A 19,026-nucleotide genomic window follows, 5' to 3' on the forward strand; every position below is an offset into this window, starting at 1 on the left:
TGTATATATGATAGAAGAAAGTTGTTTGTTAAATACTTTCGAGAATGTGGGATTCTCTTGGCTCAACACATTTTTCTCCACCTCAGAGTCTTACTTATGTAACCTTAATTTCCGTCAATTACTGATCGTAAGATAGTGCATTGACCGATTTAAAGTAGGAGAAATTTTGTTTACCATCCAGTCGTTTAATGCATTAGCATATAAAACAGAATGAATGCATTTGGCATGTGTGAAATAGAATCAACCATTGTCAATATTAAAAAAAAATTGTAAAAAAATAATGTCAAGAATGGGATTCGAACCCATGCCCTTTCGGACCAGTACCTGAAACTGGCGCCTTAGACCAACTCGGCCATCTTGACCTTGTGCCTTATATCCGAGATATTATTAGATAAAGTTTCAGGATTTTTTTTTTTTGAGAATAAATAATTTCAGAAATTTGATTAAACTGGTTGAATATCCATACATTAATCACACAAATCGAAAATTTTACAGTACAAAAAGGGTGGAACGTTTGCGATCTATAATACTATCTATATAGTAAGCGAGTTATTATTGGTTTTAAAACATATAATTAACGGACTTGTTTTTTTCTTTTATCTTGGAGTGTGGCAAAAACGAACCGTTAATTTATCTTAAATGTATAATTAACGGATAAAAACGAACAGATTTTACTCGAATGATCTAATGTCAAGATCTCCATTATTATCAACTCACTATATTAATGGAGATCTGATAAACACTAGGCTTACCTAACAATTCAATAAGGAAATATGATCAAGTCCAACCAGAAAAAGATTCTTTAGTACAATTACTAATGCCTCTTTTAGGTTCAAACAATAGGGGCATCCGCAAAAGAAACAGTGAAAAAAAAAAAAAAAAGACAGACGAGCATTGATCATCTGTTTTTTTTGTTGTTGTACTAAATACTAATGCTGCACACAGTCACACACAAACGCCATGCAGTCTCCAGTATAACTAACCAAAGAGGATTCTACTAAAAACTTTATTAGAAACGCTACGTAGGGATTGTTGGCAACTCAAAGTTCGACAGTCTTGGTTTCCTTGGTGTCCTTGTCCTTGGAAGCAAATAACTTGGGTCTGTAGCCTTTCTTAAGCAACTTCTCAACCTCCTCAAATTGCAGCCCTTTAGTTTCAGGTACCAAGAAGAAAATGAATACGAGTCCAATGAGAGAAAACCCAGCAAAGAGGAGGAACGTGCCGGCAGATCCCAAAGCATGAGTGAGGGTTAAAAATGTCTCACTCACAATCAGATTGGCACTCCAATTAGACACTGCAGCAATCCCTCCACATGTGCCTCTGTATCTCAAAGGGTATATCTCTGAGTTCACAATCCACGGTACAGTTCCCATTCCAGGGGCGTAGATAATGATGTACAATCCCAAAAGGATTACTGCAAAGAATCCAATTCTGCTTGGACACCCTTTTGTGTACCATACACGATGTTCTCCACCACATGCCTTTTTCAAGTCAACATTTGAAGCCGCGCAAGCTCCCGGGGCATACTGATAACAATTAAGGGAAGAACATATCAATAAAGGGTTGAATCTTGATAAAGGGAAGGGTTACTATCACAAACAGTTCATAACAAGAGCTGATTAGGTGGGACATCAGCTCTTGTTATGAACTGTATGGTACTGATTTTGGACGAAGTATGGTACTGATTTTCCTACTGTATTAACTGCGATAATAACCCTTGTCTAACACAACTAAATGGAATTAAGAAAGCAAATACACAAAAGAAAAAAGTGAAGTAGCACTTACAGCCGAGACACCATTAGCACAGAAGCCGCACTGAGCTTTCAAACATGTCATGCAGTTCCATGAGGCTGGATTAGGGGCAGACACATAAGCCGGACATGTAGAGTTACTACCAAAATGAGTTGATTCCAAATTGCTAATACGAGGAGCTTGAGCTGCTGCCTCGAAAAACACCACAGATAACACCACTAGACAAATAATAATTCCAACCATAGAAATGATCATAAGCCTTCTCCTTCCATATCTATCCACAAAGCACATGCTGATGAGTGTGCCAACCACATTGAGGCCAGAAGTGATGAGAGAAAGTGCCATTGCTGTTTGGTTGGATGCGAATCCAGCAAATTGAACTATGGTTGGGCTGTAATACATGACAGTGTTGATACCCACAAATTGCTGAGCGACTTGGACTGTGATCCCTGCATAGAGTCCTCTTCGGACCACAGGGTTGCTGAATGCACCCTTTAGTTTTGCTATGATGCCATCACCAACATCTCCTTCCTCAGCCTTTTCCATTTCAACAGATTCGTGCAATGCTTTCATTTCATTCTCAACCTCATCCGCAGGGTAAATTTTCTCTAAGATAGCCCTGGCTTCATCTACCTTATTCTGTTATAACAGAAAGAACAGTGATCAGTTATTATACAAATCAAGTCCTTAACATAATACAAGGAATTGTGGATAAGTCGTGGACAAGAAGAAATTTATCATAGGTTAAGATTAAGAAATGACCATATGGCCAATGAAAAGATAAATCTATTAAGGCAGGCTTTGATCATGATCACCTTTCTGTAGAGCCACCTTGGAGACTCTGGGAGTGACCACATCAATCCAAACTGAACCACAGCAGGAACTCCGGCCACTCCAAGCATCCAACGCCAGGTTCCAGGAGCCTGAAACAGATTCAAAACTCAACAATCACAATGAGCATGAATGTCAAAAAGCACTTAATTAGAACATACAAATGCTATTTGCTAGTGCAGATTGAATACATTGTAATGTTAGGTACCTTGGTGAAGGCAAGATTGATGAGGTATGCCAAAAATTGACCTCCAGTAATTAGAAAACCGTTTGTACTAACAAGAGCACCCCGGATTCTAGCAGGAGAAGATTCTGAGATGTATAGTGGTGAGGTCATAGAAGCCATACCCACTCCCAAACCAACCAGAATTCTTCCAATTATGATCACCCACGGAGCTGGTGCAACAGCCATGACTATTGCACCAAGGAAGAACACAAAATCTGCACACAAGATTGACTTTCTCCGGCCAATAGCATCGTTCATCCATCCTCCAATTGCAGCACCAATTATGGCGCCGGCAACTGCCATACTCACAATTGTCTCCTGCAGCCATGTTTTCTTTTCAACCTCACGAAAGTCCTCACGAATGTACAGCAATGCCCCAGAAATCACACCTACAATACAGTACCCCATGAATCAACATCTACAGTACACAACCACATAATCCACATCTACAATACTACCCCAGAATTCACATCCAATAGTAACTCAAACAATACAGTTGAATTAAGTCAAGAAGACCCCTTTGTCAATCAACTAACTAATTGTTGGGGTTGATATTACACACCTGTATCGTATCCGAAAAGGAGGCCTCCAATACCAGCTGAGAGGGCGAGACGCAAAATGTAAGGGGTCTTCCATGTTGTTCTCCAACACTCTGTGAACTCTGTCTTACTAGCAGCCGGGTGTCCTGCTTCCATGTAGGATATACTTGATTATCCCACAAGCTATGAAGTAATCTCACTACTCTACACTGAAATTATACTATCAATCAATCACTGGCAGATCAGCATAATTAAAAAGAAAATTAGAAAAACAAGGACAATAAATCAAACGAAATCTATCATATCAAAAGTAAAATACAACCTATTTCTGTCCTGAAGACATCAAAATTCCGTCATGAAAGCATCAAATCAAGGACAATTATATTGAATATTCTTTCTTTTTTACAATAGCTATATATGTGAAAGAAGCTGTATGTGCAGGCTCAAATTATTGACATTCTTAATTTCCTTCTTCCACAAGACCGCAATAAATTATTGACAGAAATCAACACCATTGGAATTGTACTCACAAATAATACAATCAAAGTACTGAAATTCGATTACTTGAAATCACAAAAACAAAATCTTTTTAAGTACATCCTGGAAAAGAATGAAACTTTCCAATATCAAAACCAAGAAATAAGCATGCTGGGTAAAAGAAAAAAAGAAAAAATTACCTGGTATGTTCAAGTATTCTCTTTTCTATTTGCTTTTTCTTCTTCTTCTTCTTCTTCTTCTTCACAGACGAAAGCAGAGCACTTTGGATGTTTGTGGGTTTTCTGAAATATGAGGTTGGAAATTAAAACTAATCCAGTCTAATCCGTCTACTACGGTACTACCCTTATATAATCTCTTTTGGATAAACCAGGTAAATCTCTGTCTTTATGACTTTTTTATATCCAAATAAAATTTGAAAACTGTTTCCTTTATTGTTGAGAGTTTCCATAGAACGCAGACATTTAAGGAGCAGAGAGTAAGACGGACTGTGACGACTGTGAGTATTACAGAGGGGAGTAATTACCTATCTGCAAAAGGATTCTTGGATTGGATAAAGGCAAAAGATAATTGACAAATCAGTCAATGCTGTCAGCGTGAACGTTATTAAATTACCATACCGAAGAAAACGTAATGCAAGGCGTTTCTCACGTATTTGGGAAAAGATTGAGAAAATAATCAAAACATGTGCTTTTGAATTTTGAGTTTTGAATAATCTCCAGCTCTCCGAGTCAAGCTGACAATGGATCGATCATCCTATGATTGGTGGATATGTAGTATGGTAGGACCAAAACTTTGATTCTGGAACTTTGTGGAATATTTTAGAACCATAATGCTGACTGGTAGTTTGACATCAGAACCAGAAAGAACAAGAGTAGGACTAGGACTCGTACTTTGAATAATGGTTTCAGTTTGTTTTATAGTTGGATTCTACTTCCTGGAGATACCTACAAATCCACAAAGTTAGTCAGCTTTTTACTTGAAAACATATTCTTATTCAAATTACCTTAATACACGTTCTTTTTTAGAGTAATTTTATGGCATTATACTTCACTTTCTCTGTCCCATAAAATGGTCCCTTGGAAGTTTGAGTGGGAACTTTTTTTCTTGGATAATTACGGGTGATCAAAGTGGGTTTGGATTTTTGGGATAAAGCATATAATGATTGAAAAGGAGACATATGCCATTATGCATTCCCAACTAATTAGGGAGGAAATATTAGTTTGTGAATAAAATCGTACTCGACGTAAACAAAACCCAACATAAACATTTTACCAAAACAAATAGAATACCTTTTGTGGACAGGTTTGAGGGATAGAGGGACTTTCAAGTTCATGCGCTTACGGCGGAGTAATGTCTGCTATGCGCTCGTGAACCTCGGTTCAAATACTGACTGAATGTTGTTAACGTAATTAAGGTGACTTGCTACCTCACTCTTGATTAAATAAATAAAATAAAAATAATTGAAGAAAAAAAAAAAAAAAAAACTCAGAATGAAGAAGAAGAAGAACCGAATGCCAAAAGAGAGGTAGAAAAGGGGACAACACAATGTATTACTTAACCTTAATATGGTAGGAGTTTGTGAGCACACTGAAAGACGCAACTTAAACACATAAATGGTCATCAATGCGTTTGGATCCTTATTTATTTGCATATCTGCAAGGGAAAGTGCTCAACAACTCTCATAAATCAGATTGTATCCTATGATGGTGCAGGCACTATGGCTAATCCATTTGACCCGAATCTTCATGTAATTAATTAGATATTAATATGGTTGTTGAAATGATTTAGTCATTATCTGATATATGAACATCAACCATCAAAATCATAATCTGGTGGGTAATTAATTGGTACTCATTTGTACATAAACTGTCGTTGTATTTATATTAGATATTTAAATAGTAAAAAACAATGAATATTCCAACAATCCAACTGTTTTGATAAAACTTGTAACCAATCCTACCTATATCAGTGTTTTCTCTCATATCGTGAAACTTAATCTGATGAACCATGTATGATCCAAAACATATACATCCCGACTATAATTTCCACTAATTCTGACTTTATGCAATATCAAGTTTGTTTCTTTAGGATTAGTATTATTCATAGTAAAACTAATACGGCCGTTTCTCTCGGAGCTCTAGGGTTCTCTCACAGTTTGGGTTATCTCGTTCGTGGTTGGTGGTTCTCGTCCGGCGGCGCCCCAACGGCGGTGCGAGCCTATGGCTTCGCCGGTGTGTGGTGGGTGCTGCCGGACGGGGGGTTGAGGAGATGCAGCGATGGTTACCTATGGATTGTTGCCTTGGGGAGTGGCGGCGGTATCACTGTTGGTTGTTCCGATCTGGTTAAGAAGTCGATGGCAATCTTGTCGCGGCGATCGTTCGGCTGGGTTGCTCCGTCGGGCCTTGATCAGAGTGTTTCAGATCGACGGGGAAAAGGGGATTGGTGGTCTCCCACATTGGTTCTGGTTTGTGATGGGTTTGGTGGTTGGCATGTGATGATTGTGCAGATGGGTTTTGGTTGGTGGATCGACGGTGGTCGGCTGTGCTATTGGGGTTGGAGGCTCTGGGCAGTTCTGGAGTCCAGGCGTGAATTTTGGCAGCGGTGGAGGCTTACGGATGCGTTGGGTTGGGGGTGGAGTTCTCGTGGTGGCTTGACTGGCCTCACGCAGATTAGTCTTGATGTGGGAGACATCTCAGATGTGTGTATCGATCTGAGAATGTGTGCTAGCAGGGATACCGTGGCGGCTCTTTGGGACATGGTTCTGGGTCTCAGTAGTCTTCGTTTGGCTTACTTTAGGGTTTTCTTTTTTGGTTTAGTTTTTTGGTTAGTATCAATAAGTCCCTACTCAACTGAGCTAGGGTTTGGGAGTCATGGTGGTTGTGTAGTTGTGCCATTTGGTTGGCGTTATTCCCGGGAACAATATGTTATAATTTCGATGCTGTTTGGTTATCAACGGAAAGGTGGATTTCCCTTGCACGTGATCTGGCGGTTTATGGACACGGTGCGGAAGAGGGTGGAGTGGTTCGTCTGGATGTTGGTGACGAGGTCGTATCGTGACACTCGGGATTGGTTATCGTCCTTTGTAGCCTGGGGTGATAGGCGTAAAAACTGGTTAGGGGTTGGACCTTTTCGGTTCATGGATGTTACTATTAGTGACGGACCCATAACTATGGATCTTGGTAGGAATATGTGTCGTGGTGTTGATACCACAACCGGTTATTCCAATGCTTTGTAATTTTTTTGGTTATTAATGGATTCTAGTTCTTCTCAAAAAAAAAAAAAAAAAAAAAAAGTTTGTTTCTTTAGTAGTTTTGTGTTTTGGTAAAATTCTATATGAAAATTTGTGAATTTTAGAAGTCATACCTTGAATTTAATTATGTCAACTATAATTTGGTTTAGTCTTTGAACAAAGTGATGTTAGAGGTGGCAAATTCACGTGAGCTATCTATAAAAACTACAACTTTCACCGTTTTTATTTGTCTCAATTTCCATCATCTCAACCGTTATCTCTATTGATATTATTGCCACCTTAACACTTACCATTTCACTCCCATCGTCGCAACAGTCACCATAAACAACAAAATTGTTGTGGTCATTGAAATCACCACCATTGCACTCACTGTCACCTTCACTATCACATTTATCCGTTCTAGTATATATGAACACCTTATCAACATTGCCATTGTCAAAGCAAAATGAAGCGGGGAAGTCTAATTGGATGCCGCCACCACTATCCGATTAGCACAACACTGGCCGCCATCATCCTTGCCACTAAAATGACCTCTATTACCATCTGCCATCACATCTCCACTTCGGCACCCATCCTTTCAAACCTCCTTTTTCTCGCTACTTCGGCACCCATCCTTTCAAACCCCCTTTTTCTCGCTACTTGAGTTAATCCTAAAGACTAACAATTTACTCAAAATAGAAATTATTTCATCCAAACGAAACATATTTGTGTCAAAATTTTAACTTGAATAAATTCGATCCAAATCTCTGCGTTTTTCAATTCATTTCATGTGATATTTCAAACGCTTTAATGCTATAATTTTGAGCAGTCCAATTTTTAAATTTTGGTCAATAAATGATAAAAAAACACATGCTTTTTACTGTTACGGTTTTCACGTTGAAAGTGAAGATATTAATAAGACGGAAAACCCCTCAAGTCTTTGAGACAATTCCGAAATTGCCTTATCAGTCTTTGTCCTCATTCTCCCCCCCCCACCTCTCCATTTGTCCGATGTGTGCTTCTGACGACCCTCTCTGCCTTTATCCTCCCACCTCTCTCCGCTGGCCTCCTATCACCCTTCTCCGCCGATCTCCGTCGTTGACTCCCGTCCGTCGATCACAGCCCTCCACGGTCACTCTCTCTCCCTCTCCCTCTATATTTTACCAAAATGTCGCTACTCTTTTAGATTTGCATTCCCTCATGGCTCTTTTCAATCTCCCAATGTCAATTTATTTTTTCTGAAAATTTTGATTCTCATTTGTCATCAATGTGATTTGGTCTGTTATGTGGCTTTGAATTTGTGAGGAGAAAATGGTTTAATGGATCGGGTTGTGGCAGGTCTGGACGCGTCCAAGTTATTGATCCGTTATCCATATTCAATCTGGTAAATTTCTCTATTTGATGCATATATTTATATCAAATCAATCAATCTGGTGTTGATCATTCAAGTTAATGCAAATGTAATGTCGAATTTCGTGTTCAGTTTTTGCAAAACTAAGGTAACCCATTGTGGTTAATTTTCAGGTTTCAACATTGAAGCCCTGATTGGGAGGGAAATCTGGAGTGGGGAGGGGGCCAAAGTTTAGGTCAAATAAGGGTTTGAGGTATTAATTATTAATAGCCCATCTGAGGCCAAGATACTGATCTTTACAGAAGAGTAACTAACTTCCCTTTTAACATTTGATTTATGCTTTCTTGATGCTGCAGGACTATTCGGATAGGTTAGAAAGAATCTAGTAGTTGAGCCGAGAGGAAGCTACTATATTTGCTCCTGCCTTAGCCTTGTAATGCAGGTAGCTTCAGATTCCGTCTATGCTGTGTCCAAGTAATTGCAGAAAAGTTTTTGCCTTTTTATATTCCTTCCCTGCCATCCACTCTTCCTCTGTCAAACGGTATTCTTGTTGTACAGACCATTCGTTTCCTCATTTTCAGTAGGGGAAAGTTGGATGTTTAATAGTTTAGTAGGGCCATAAGGAGCCATCGATGGTACCCGTTATCATTATTATGGTCTTATAGATTGTCAAATCTGTGGAGTTGGAAAATGGCTTTTCAGTCCGAGGAAGAAAAGACTGAGGATTATCTTTTCAAGATTGTTTTAATTGGTGACTCGGCCGTTGGAAAATCTAATTTGCTGGCAAGATTTGCTAGAAATGAGTTCTTCCCTAATTCAAAGTCAACTATAGGAGTAGAGTTCCAAACCCAAAAGATCGTTATCGATGGTAAAGAAGTCAAAGCACAGATATGGGACACGGCTGGTCAAGAGCGGTTCAGGGCTGTTACATCTGCATATTACAGAGGTGCTGTTGGTGCTCTTTTGGTTTATGATATCAGTAGGCATCAGACATTTGATAGTATCGGCAGATGGCTTAATGAGCTCCACAGTAAGTGCTTTGTCACTGTTCCTTGATTTTATTTTTTTCTGGTACATATTTCTTTCTACACTGTTTGTTTGGCAAAGTGGGATTTTCTTTTCCTCCAACATAATCTTCAATCCTAATTTGCCTCCTAGGTAACATGAAGTAATAAATCACACATTGTGTAATTTGTATGAATCATTAGCTTCTAGACATTGAAACATTGAGGAAGATGCTGGTGATGTTTAATGCTGCAGGCATTGGTTAGAGAAGTTGCAAATATATATCTTCCAATAGCATTGAGGATAAAGGCTTTGTTCTCCTTTTGCTGTTTGTCAATAAAATGCAGAACACCACAACAATATCACTTTACAGTAGTTTACATTGGATATGAAATGGTTTGGGTTTATGTCTTATCACATGCTCTATAGTTCACATTGGATATTGCTATTACTGCTTTGATTTTGTTGATGTTTAGTTAGCTATCCCGTCAATCTATCCTGCTGTACCCAGTGGCCTCAAATTTTTTTACTAGCATTTACCTTTAATTGATGCGATGGACTGAGATTGATCAGGTGGATCTACTGTTGAACAGCTCACTCCGACATGAATGTTGTGACGATACTTGTCGGTAACAAGTCAGATCTTAAGGATGCCAGGGAGGTACCCACGTCTGAAGGCAAAGCCTTGGCAGAAGCACAGGGTTTGTTTTTTATGGAAACATCTGCTCTCGACTCATCCAATGTTGCTGCCGCCTTTCAGACGGTAGTGAAGGAGATCTACAGTATACTAAGTCGAAAAGTAATGATGTCCCAGGAGCTCAAGAAACAGGACCCTAGCTGGGTGGGGAGTGGCAAGACGGTGCTTTTACAGGGAGATGGGAACGAAGAAGCAGCAAGTACAGAGCCAAAAAAAGGTGGGTGCTGTTCATCTTAGAGCTACACAACAAATGAGGTCTGGATGGAATTTTTTGGCGGGTCTTACATGCCCTCTTTTTTTCCACTCAAGTTCCTTGCATCCCTTCTCCATGTGATCTAATTTTTTGAATTTGTTTAAATGTCAATTCAAGGAACATGTTTTCACTCGATCTGGGTGGAAGAAAAGAAAATTGAAGTAGATGTAAATGATCTGAAGGAGGATTACAAAGCTTATACAATGTTCTGTTTCTTTCTTTTGGCCAAAATACAATTATCAAAGTTCAGATATTTATGCACTGTATTTCTGACCATTTCCCTCTTTCATCTGTTGATAATGCTGCATTTTAGTATTTTACCCTATCCAGATTTACCTAAAATGTCATGCTTTTACTCTGGTCAATTTTATTCACTTTTAATTGTATAAAAGTTACACAAGTTGAGTTCCACAAGTAAAATACAAGGATTCATGTACTGTATATTAATGTATTAATACGTCAAGTAGATCAATTTGATACATATGCAGACTTACATTGGCTGGTAGACTAGCTTAGTCTGATCTCGAGATAATATAGGCTACGACCTTGAGAAGTTGGTCCACCGCTCTACAAAATTGGTCTACGTTTGATATACCGATATACAAAAGAACTTCCAAAATACAGACACTAGAAACAAACTCAAACATTGTATTGCGGACAAGAAAAACCGACAGATGAGTCTTCTTCTTCAGACAATGACTGCCATACAAAATTGGTCTTCTTCTTCAGACAATGATATTCTAAAGAAGTTCTACAAACAAAGTTAACTGCTCAAACACTGTATTGTGGACAAGAAAAATCCACGGATGAGTCTTCTTCTTCTTCTTCTTCTTCAAAAATTGACTGCTATGCAGTGGTAAACTTTCAAAAATTACATGTCCATATACAATGAATTTTCGGATATTCGATGACAGAAATACCCCTCAATTCATGACGTTTCGGGTTCTCATTGCTTCCTAGTCCTGTTTATTGGGACAATCAAAGTTGCACGCAACAAACATTTTACGCATTTACTTGGACAAAGACGGATCGAAGCATCAAAACCGTGGGAATCAATTTGGGAATTAGGGCTCACACTCTAATCCAAAATTAAAATTAGGGCAACAAATCTAAAATCATGGGAAGGCTATTCATAGAAACGCTGAGTGGCCCAAAGATCTTCAAATGCAGATGTTGCAAGGTGGACACTGCCTCCCACAGCGAGATCGTTTCCAAGGATTTTCAGGGCCGTTACGGCAGAGCTTATCTCTTCAGGAATGTGTAAGAACCCTAATTTCAATCACTTCTGGGTTCTCTGTTTTTGTTTCAAATTTTTGTTTTTTCCATCAAAGGTTGAGACTTTAAGATCTTATGTGCTGTAAAATGATATTGGGTTTGTTGCTTATTGAGTTTTGTGATGTAAAAGAGGCAAAGGTTTTAGTTTTTATACCGATTGTTTTTTCAGGGTGAATATATCTCTTGGGCCTATTGAAGAGCGGCATTTGACTAGTGGATTGCATATTGTGAATGATATTTACTGCAGCTCTTGCCAACAAATTCTGGGTTGGAAATATGTAAGTTCTAAACTGTTGTTGATCTTTTGTTTAGTGTCATGCATGATTTATATCATTTTCTGAGTGAACTTGGCACCCATTTACTTGTAATTTGTCAATGCTGTTTAGTTGAACCCTCTCACATTTAGTGTCTTCCTATGAGTCCTGCAATGTAGCATTTAGGGATTAATAGGATTTTCCAATGTAGTTTACTCTTACTGAGTTAGCATCTTGGGTTGTAATGATGTTATACTTGGACCTCCTGTGTGATTAAGTGCTCCCGTCGATGGTTAAAGCATGATCTTTAAAGGTGTTGTCAGTTAGAAATGTAGGATCCTGTTATGAAGAAATCATCTGAGAACCCTCGGAATTACAACTCCTTTTGAGGATAAATGGTGATTCCTTCACTCTGTTGTGATTACTGCTAGAACCCTTGAAATGTAGGATCCTGCTATGAAGAAATCATCTGAAAACCCTCAGAATTACAACTCCTTTTGAGGATAAATGGTGATTCCCTCACTCTGTTGTGATTACTGCTAAAATTATTGGGTGTGTTTTGTACTTTAAAACAGCAATAGCAGTGTATCTGATGACGAACTAAATTAAACTAGCCCCACATCTTTTGTAATTAATTTCGGATCTCAGTTCATAGAGTTTAGTTTCCACCAGAATCTCATTTTTCTAGTTTTGTATGAACATGTGGTACTTTCTGATCATGTGGTCTAATCTTTCAGTTTGGAAGTCTGTTAGTTGCTAATGCTGTTTACCTAGTGCAAGTTCTGGTTTAAACTAACTTCTTGTGGTATTTCACCTCCGTTTATTGTTGATCATGATCCTAGGAGAAGGCTTATGAACCAAGCCAAAAGTATAAAGAAGGAATGTACATCCTGGAGAAGGAGCGACTGATGAAGGAGGGTTGGTGAAGCAATGGACACTGGACATTTGCAAGATAGAACAAAGTCCATCTCTTTGCAATAATAGACAGTCAAAGTAGATTAGTAAGTAGACAGTGCTTACGCACTGGTGTGAGTTTAGGATAAGACCTTTTGGATTATGAGAACCAAATCACAATTATAGTGTTCTATACAGAGGATTTTATGCTTTGTGTTTTCAGGAGGATCTCCAGAAAACTATGGGAACTATGCCATGGTTTGTCACATTTTGTAGTTTAATGATACAGCTCAACTCAGGCACCAAGTTGCCGACATTTTACCTACGGGCTATCATATATTCTATTCTATGATCTTTGTTGAGAACATAAGCAAATAGTTTCGGATGGTCGATCATGAGATGGAATGAAAGTTGCAATGCTGCAAATCTTATTGTACGGTATGGTTATGATCATCCCAAATCAGTACTCTTCATTTGCTGTTTTCGTGAGTTTTAGAGTACAAGATCGTCAAATGTTGTTGTCCATTGATTGACGCGAGCCTAACCAAATGAAGGCTACAACTTGTAATTGTGAGTCCCATTGTAAACAAGTGGAATCTAGTTCAAGATAACCCATGCAACTGGTTGGATCAGAAATAAAGCAAGACATCAGTCCCAAACCTAATATGAATGGGTTCAATGGTTACAATTGCTGTTAACCTCTCCTCACCCTCATCTTTGATGTTCAATAATCGGGTCAGATGAAAAACTATTTAGTTTCTCTAAATCATAAAATTTTTAGTCACAGCAATCAAGTGAACATCTCCGATATTTTCACGAATATAACTAACCAGCATAGTATAACTAAATCATTTCCGATATAGAATATTTTTGAAGAGACCTAAATAATGAAGTGTTTTGATTGGAAAATTATTAATTTTGCACGTCATAAAGGTAAAAAACAATAGTCACCCCAAAGCTCTAGCATCTGTTGAATTAGGTTCCCTCCAAATAATAACCTAGCAGTAGCAAAATATGACAGAGCTGTCTCTCTTCCCCAAATAAGCAAAACCCTTAAACCCTTGCTCCTCCCCCTCTGGACCAACATTAACATACATGTTAGCTATTTCAAGGATGAAGGCCCTCATCTTAACCCACTGCATCTCCAAGACCACACCTTTATCTCTCTTTTCTTCAGCCTCTAAATCCATTCGATCCTACCCGCCAACCCAATTCAGAACCCCAAATCTTGTCCGCCTAAAACCCAATACTTTTGTGCCCTATGCCTCTCTTTCTTCCGAAATAGCTCCCAGCGGAGCTGTTGAAATGGATGCGGCTTCTCGCCGGCAACGTTCCGGTGAGATTCACGTCATCGTTGGCCCAATGTTTGCCGGAAAGACCACCACGCTTCTTCGCAGAATTCAATCCGAGAAAGGCGATGGCAGGTTTGACCCGCCTTCTGAAATTTCATGTGGGTTTTCGTTTTGGTGTTACTGTGTTTATTGAGAATATGAATCATTTGGTTGGATATTGGAGTGGCTATTTTGTAATGGGATTTGTATTATAGGTCCAAAGTTTAAGGCTTTTCAATACTAAGCTTCATGTGAGTTAATTATATAATGCTAGAGTTAAGGCAGAATCATTGGGTTTAATGTGGCATTAGGTTTTTGCTTTTTTGATGTTTGAATGAACCTGCATGCGCATGTGTATCTTGTATGTAGTTGTATTTATATATTACCAACTAGTGATAAACTTGGTTACACTGACTGATGAAGTTTATGGTTCTTGGGGCTTTGTCTAAATTTTGTTTGAATCATTTTCTGGAATTGAAAATTAGGGAGCTAATATGGAGGTTGTACGGAATAATGTGTTTGAGTTTATGCATGGATATGTGATTAGGGTGAATTTGTAGTTTCTGTGTCATCAGTTTTCGTTAGGGGGACTTTCAGTGTTTACCAATGTCTTGGATCCATTGATTCCGTGCATATATCACCAATAAGATATTCCAGCTTTCAGGTCAGGCCCCAAAAGCATATCCAACTTGATAAAACATTGAAGGGACTCTGTTATTCAGGAAGATTGGCAGAAGCTGTTGGGCTATTGTGTCGTACAGGAGTAAAGGCAGACCCAGATACGTATGCTCTTCTATTGCAAGAATGCATTATTTGGAAAGAGTATATGAAAGGAAAAAGAATTCATGCCCAAATGATAGTTGTAGGATTTGTTGAAAATGAATATCTGAAGACCAAATTGTTGATCTTGTATGCAAAATCAGGGGATTTAGGAACTGCTCACTATTTTTTTGATAAGTTGCTTGAGAAAAGCTTGGTTTCATGGAATGCAATAATTGCAGGGTACGTTCAAAATGGGCATGAAGATGTGGGGTTGAATCTTTATCACAAGATGAGACAGAGTGGTTTTACACCAGACCAATATACCTTTGCTTCAGTCTTCAGGGCATGTGCCACTCTGGCAACTCTGGAGGATGGGAAGCAAACCCACGGTGTCATGGTCAAATGCCACATTATAGAGAATGTTGTAGTCAATAGTGCCCTCATGGATATGTACTTTAAATGTAGTGATTTATCTGATGGGCATAGGGTATTTGATACATCTCCAAATAGGAATGCCATTACCTGGACTGCTCTGATATCTGGGTACGGTCAACATGGAAGAGTTCAAGAGGTCTTAGATTTCTTCCATAGGATGAAAGCTGAAGGTATCAGGCCAAACTATGTTACTTTTATTGCAGTTCTTTCTGCATGTAGTCATGGAGGTTTGGCTAACGAGGCTTGGGAGTATTTTTCTTCCATGACAAGAGATTATGGAATTCAGCCAAGAGGACAGCATTATGCAGCCTTGGTTGACCTTTTAGGACGTGCTGGGAGGTTAGAAGAAGCCTATGAATTTGTTATGAACTCTCCTTGTAAGGAGCACTCGGTGATGTGGGGTGCTTTTCTTTGGGCTTGTAGAATTCATGGAAGCAGAGAATTGTTGAACCTTGCAGCAAAGCAGTACTTTAAACTGGAGCCAGAGAATGCTGGAAAGTATGTTGTCTTGTCTAATGCTTATGCCACCTTTGGGTTGTGGGACAATGTTGCTAAGCTTAGGGCTAAGATGAGTGATTCAGGGATGATAAAGGAGCCTGCCTACAGCAAACTAGAGGTTCAAAGGGTGACCCACTTCTTTCTTAAGGGTGATAAGTATCACAAACAATCCAAGGAAATTTACGAGATGGTTGAATTGATTGACTACTCTCTAAAGGATTCAGGCTATGTTCCTTATTTTAGTTTGAGCTAAATAGCTAATTCATATGAGATAGAGCTAATTCCCTAGAACCTCTCTCATTTTGCTTTTCCTATAATGAACTTGACATATTAGAGCTTCGTACTTTGGTGTTGTCTGAAGACCAATTAAACATGCTGTGATGTTTTACTCACAGAGGCTCACCTAACTTGCGGTATTTTTGTGATGGGAGTTGCATTCTTTCTTAAGGTGACAACTTAGAGAAGGTATTATGTTAGAGAAAGAACATTGTATTTTGGTTCATATGGCAGTGAACAGTGAAGCTTGCTAGCTGTCTGGTTCTTAGTTCTTAGTTAGCAGAAGAAAACGTTGGAAACCTGATTGGTAGCACTCAGAATGTATATGTCAAGTGTTTAGTAACTAGCTTCCTTTATCTTGAGCTGGATGACTAGATGCTTGAACGTGATAACTTATAAGTGGTGAAGTAAGAAGTATGGGGAATTATTAAATTTCTCTAAGGTTGATCTTTGCAATCTTGGGACCATGCAAAATTCCTGGTGGGATTCTAATGATGTTGCTATACAGCACATAGAGGTAGAGATATTTTTCCAATCTAAAGTGTCAGTGGAACTAATTCTATGAATGATGCTTATATACTGTTAGTTCAAGTGACTTTAGAATTCTTGTAATGTGTATAGGTTTCTGGTTTGTTTGTTTTGAAAGGGCTGATATGTACATAGACGAACTAGATCTCTGACAAGTGCATGAACATGAATATATGCATACATAATTTTCATGCAGAGGAATAAGATGTACTTATCATTAAATATTTCCTTTGGCAGTAATGTTGCAGTAATAAAATCAAACAAGGATACAAGATATGGATTGGATTCGATTGTAACACATGATGGGGTTAAATTGCCTTGCTGGGCATTACCAAATCTATCATCGTTCAAACAAAAGTTTGGTCTTGATGCATATGAGCAGGTATCCTAATGCCAATACTTGATGATACTTTACTGTTGATAGTTGCTTTAATTAAAGACATGATTAGTGCTTTTACTTTTTTGAATTTTTCAAAAAGAACTTTGTATGTTAGATTGTTGAGGAATAACAATTTATGTATACTCCCCCATTGTTGCAAAAAAAAAGACAAAAAAAGAAAAGAAACTGTTTATGTGTTAGTTTGTATAACTGAAAAATTGTATTACTGTATACAATTATGTTAATCTACTAACAACCGGTATGCGATGACAGCTAGATGTGATCGGTATTGATGAAGCTCAGTTCTTTGAAGATCTTTATGATTTCTGCCGTGAAACTGCTGATCATGATGGCAAAAAAGTAATAGTTGCTGGACTAGATGGGGACTATTTGAGGTATTAGTCTAACAAACTAACTGCAGATATAGGTCTACTGCCCATTCCATTACTTTTGTTCTCAGAATATATTGCTTCCCTTTTTGATGATCAACTCAAATACTGTTTGCAGGAGGAGCTTTGGATCTGTGCTTGATATAATTCCCCTTGCTGATTCTGTAACCAAGTTAACTTCTCGATGCGAACTTTGTGGGAAACCGGCTTTCTTTACATTACGAAAGACGGAGGAGATGCAGACGGAAGTGATTGGCGGCGCTGATGTGTACATGCCTGTATGTCGAAAGCACTATGTTAGTGGACAAGTAGCCATTCAAGCAGCACGAGTTGTCCTGGAATCTCAAGTTGAGTGTAGGTCTTGTGCGTAGCAGCAACTTTTGCTAGTCAGTAGGCTGTCATCTGTATTTCAGAACCCCTCCTTACATGTATTTTTCGAAAGTTTACATGTTTGCTGCGTGGTCTGCAAGCATGTTGGTACTTGTTAGTGAATATTCATTTACTGTCTATCAAAAATGTATATATTCCTCTCACCAAGCAAAGAATCTGTAGCAAACATGATATCGTAGTTAATGACTAAGTGGTGTTAGCTCAGTGGTTAGAGCACTCACTACCTATATATGAAGTCATGGGTTCGAGTCACTATGGGGGCAGGAGTGAAATCCTTTGATATTCTTTTTAAAAGAAAAAAAAAAGAAAAAAAAAAGCAAAGAATCTGTAGCAAACATGATATCGTAGTTAATGATGAAACATGTATTATACATCATCTATATCTCTAATGTTAGAAGGTATCATGTTGAAAGCTTGAGCACTCGGTTTAAATGAGATTTTCTTCGGCTTCTCGTCAATACATCAATGTATGCCACTTTCATACGGTGGTACGCCAATTTACTATTTTATGGAAGTAGTCTATCATTGCATAATGCCCATCTAAATACAGTGTTAATTTGGGCCTTAATGCCCCATTGGGTCTCAAGTTTTCGGGTATTTGTTTGGGCCAATCCCCAAGATGCTCACTTCGTGGGCCTGAGTGTTATAGAAAAACCCTAATGTCTCTCAGTCACTCGATACACATCAAACGGTGCAAATCTGTAAACCCTTGCACTATATATACCCTACCCTGTGTATGCAAATCTCACATTCTCAAGGGTTTTAGGTCTGCGCCTCTTTCATCTTCTTTTCTTTAGGAATTGTGTGTTTCTCTATCCAATTGCAGGTGTTGCTCTATCAGTCACCAGAAACCCAACCTTCCTTTGAAGTAGCTCAGCTGTAACTTTACTCTGTTTTGCTACTTTGATTGATCTCTCTCTCTCTCTCTCTCTCTCTCTCTCTGTAGGAGCTCTTGTATTCTGTGTTGATGCATATCTCTGTTGCTTGTAATTGGTATGATTTTGTGACGGGGGAAATTGATTCATTCCCTTACTTAATGGAGCAAACTATTGATGTTTGCACGTTCCAAAGTTAACGTCGAATATAAACGCTTGTTGATGTTGATGGTCCTCCTTCGGGAGTTCCTCCGTCGGCGAGCAGTCTCATATTCCATTGCCTTGTGGAGCGGCGTTGCTGCCTTTACCATTTGGGACTGGCCATGAGACAGACATTTCCAAATCTTGTTGATTTTGTG

At 38.6% G+C, this 19,026-nt stretch overlaps 4 protein-coding genes and 1 non-coding gene across 16 annotated transcripts; 3 read left to right on the forward strand and 2 right to left on the reverse strand.

Annotated features, from left to right (window-relative positions):
• Nucleotides 1-281: 281 nt before the first annotated feature.
• On the reverse strand, nucleotides 282-362 carry TRNAL-CAG (transfer RNA leucine (anticodon CAG)). Its single transcript has one exon. It is a non-coding gene; the product is annotated as a tRNA-Leu (tRNA).
• A 415-nt stretch (nucleotides 363-777) lies between these two features.
• Nucleotides 778-4,576, reverse strand: LOC133730006 (inositol transporter 4-like). Of its 10 annotated transcripts, none has more exons than XM_062157646.1 (7): nucleotides 4,370-4,576; nucleotides 4,026-4,127; nucleotides 3,372-3,494; nucleotides 2,792-3,198; nucleotides 2,568-2,675; nucleotides 1,786-2,391; nucleotides 778-1,526 (listed from the first exon to the last, which is right to left on the reverse strand). In XM_062157646.1, the coding sequence occupies exons 4-7, from the start codon at nucleotides 3,110-3,112 to the stop codon at nucleotides 1,041-1,043; spliced, it is 1,521 nt and encodes a 506-aa protein (XP_062013630.1). In that variant the 5' UTR covers nucleotides 3,113-3,198; nucleotides 3,372-3,494; nucleotides 4,026-4,127; nucleotides 4,370-4,576; the 3' UTR covers nucleotides 778-1,040. The 10 variants fall into 10 exon arrangements, with proteins under 10 accessions (XP_062013630.1, XP_062013628.1, XP_062013627.1 ...); XM_062157644.1 differs by having other exon boundaries at nucleotides 3,372-3,552; XM_062157643.1 differs by having other exon boundaries at nucleotides 3,372-3,568.
• A 3,531-nt stretch (nucleotides 4,577-8,107) lies between these two features.
• LOC133730007 (ras-related protein RABA5a) lies at nucleotides 8,108-10,647 on the forward strand. 2 transcript variants are annotated; one of them, XM_062157647.1, is made up of 5 exons: nucleotides 8,108-8,206; nucleotides 8,414-8,459; nucleotides 8,600-8,679; nucleotides 8,783-9,456; nucleotides 10,025-10,647. In XM_062157647.1, the coding sequence occupies exons 4-5, from the start codon at nucleotides 9,117-9,119 to the stop codon at nucleotides 10,363-10,365; spliced, it is 681 nt and encodes a 226-aa protein (XP_062013631.1). In that variant the 5' UTR covers nucleotides 8,108-8,206; nucleotides 8,414-8,459; nucleotides 8,600-8,679; nucleotides 8,783-9,116; the 3' UTR covers nucleotides 10,366-10,647. The 2 variants fall into 2 exon arrangements, with proteins under 2 accessions (XP_062013631.1, XP_062013632.1); XM_062157648.1 differs by lacking the exon at nucleotides 8,108-8,206 and having other exon boundaries at nucleotides 8,288-8,459; nucleotides 8,783-8,868; nucleotides 8,985-9,456.
• A 690-nt stretch (nucleotides 10,648-11,337) lies between these two features.
• On the forward strand, nucleotides 11,338-13,156 carry LOC133733648 (putative yippee-like protein Os10g0369500). Its single transcript, XM_062161295.1, has 3 exons — nucleotides 11,338-11,641; nucleotides 11,826-11,934; nucleotides 12,753-13,156. Exons 1-3 carry the CDS (start codon nucleotides 11,499-11,501, stop codon nucleotides 12,834-12,836), a joined length of 336 nt encoding a protein of 111 aa, XP_062017279.1. The 5' UTR covers nucleotides 11,338-11,498; the 3' UTR covers nucleotides 12,837-13,156.
• A 618-nt stretch (nucleotides 13,157-13,774) lies between these two features.
• Nucleotides 13,775-18,044, forward strand: LOC133730008 (thymidine kinase a-like). Of its 2 annotated transcripts, XM_062157649.1 has the most exons (4): nucleotides 13,796-14,228; nucleotides 16,872-17,016; nucleotides 17,287-17,408; nucleotides 17,521-18,044. In XM_062157649.1, the coding sequence occupies exons 1-4, from the start codon at nucleotides 13,900-13,902 to the stop codon at nucleotides 17,771-17,773; spliced, it is 849 nt and encodes a 282-aa protein (XP_062013633.1). In that variant the 5' UTR covers nucleotides 13,796-13,899; the 3' UTR covers nucleotides 17,774-18,044. The 2 variants fall into 2 exon arrangements, 1 of the variants encoding a protein (XP_062013633.1); XR_009856570.1 differs by lacking the exons at nucleotides 17,287-17,408; nucleotides 17,521-18,044 and adding an exon at nucleotides 14,793-16,623 and having other exon boundaries at nucleotides 13,775-14,228; nucleotides 16,872-17,009.
• Nucleotides 18,045-19,026: the final 982 nt, after the last annotated feature.

This window comes from Rosa rugosa, chromosome 2, assembly GCF_958449725.1.
Source record: "Rosa rugosa chromosome 2, drRosRugo1.1, whole genome shotgun sequence".
Taxonomy (NCBI): domain Eukaryota; kingdom Viridiplantae; phylum Streptophyta; class Magnoliopsida; order Rosales; family Rosaceae; genus Rosa; species Rosa rugosa.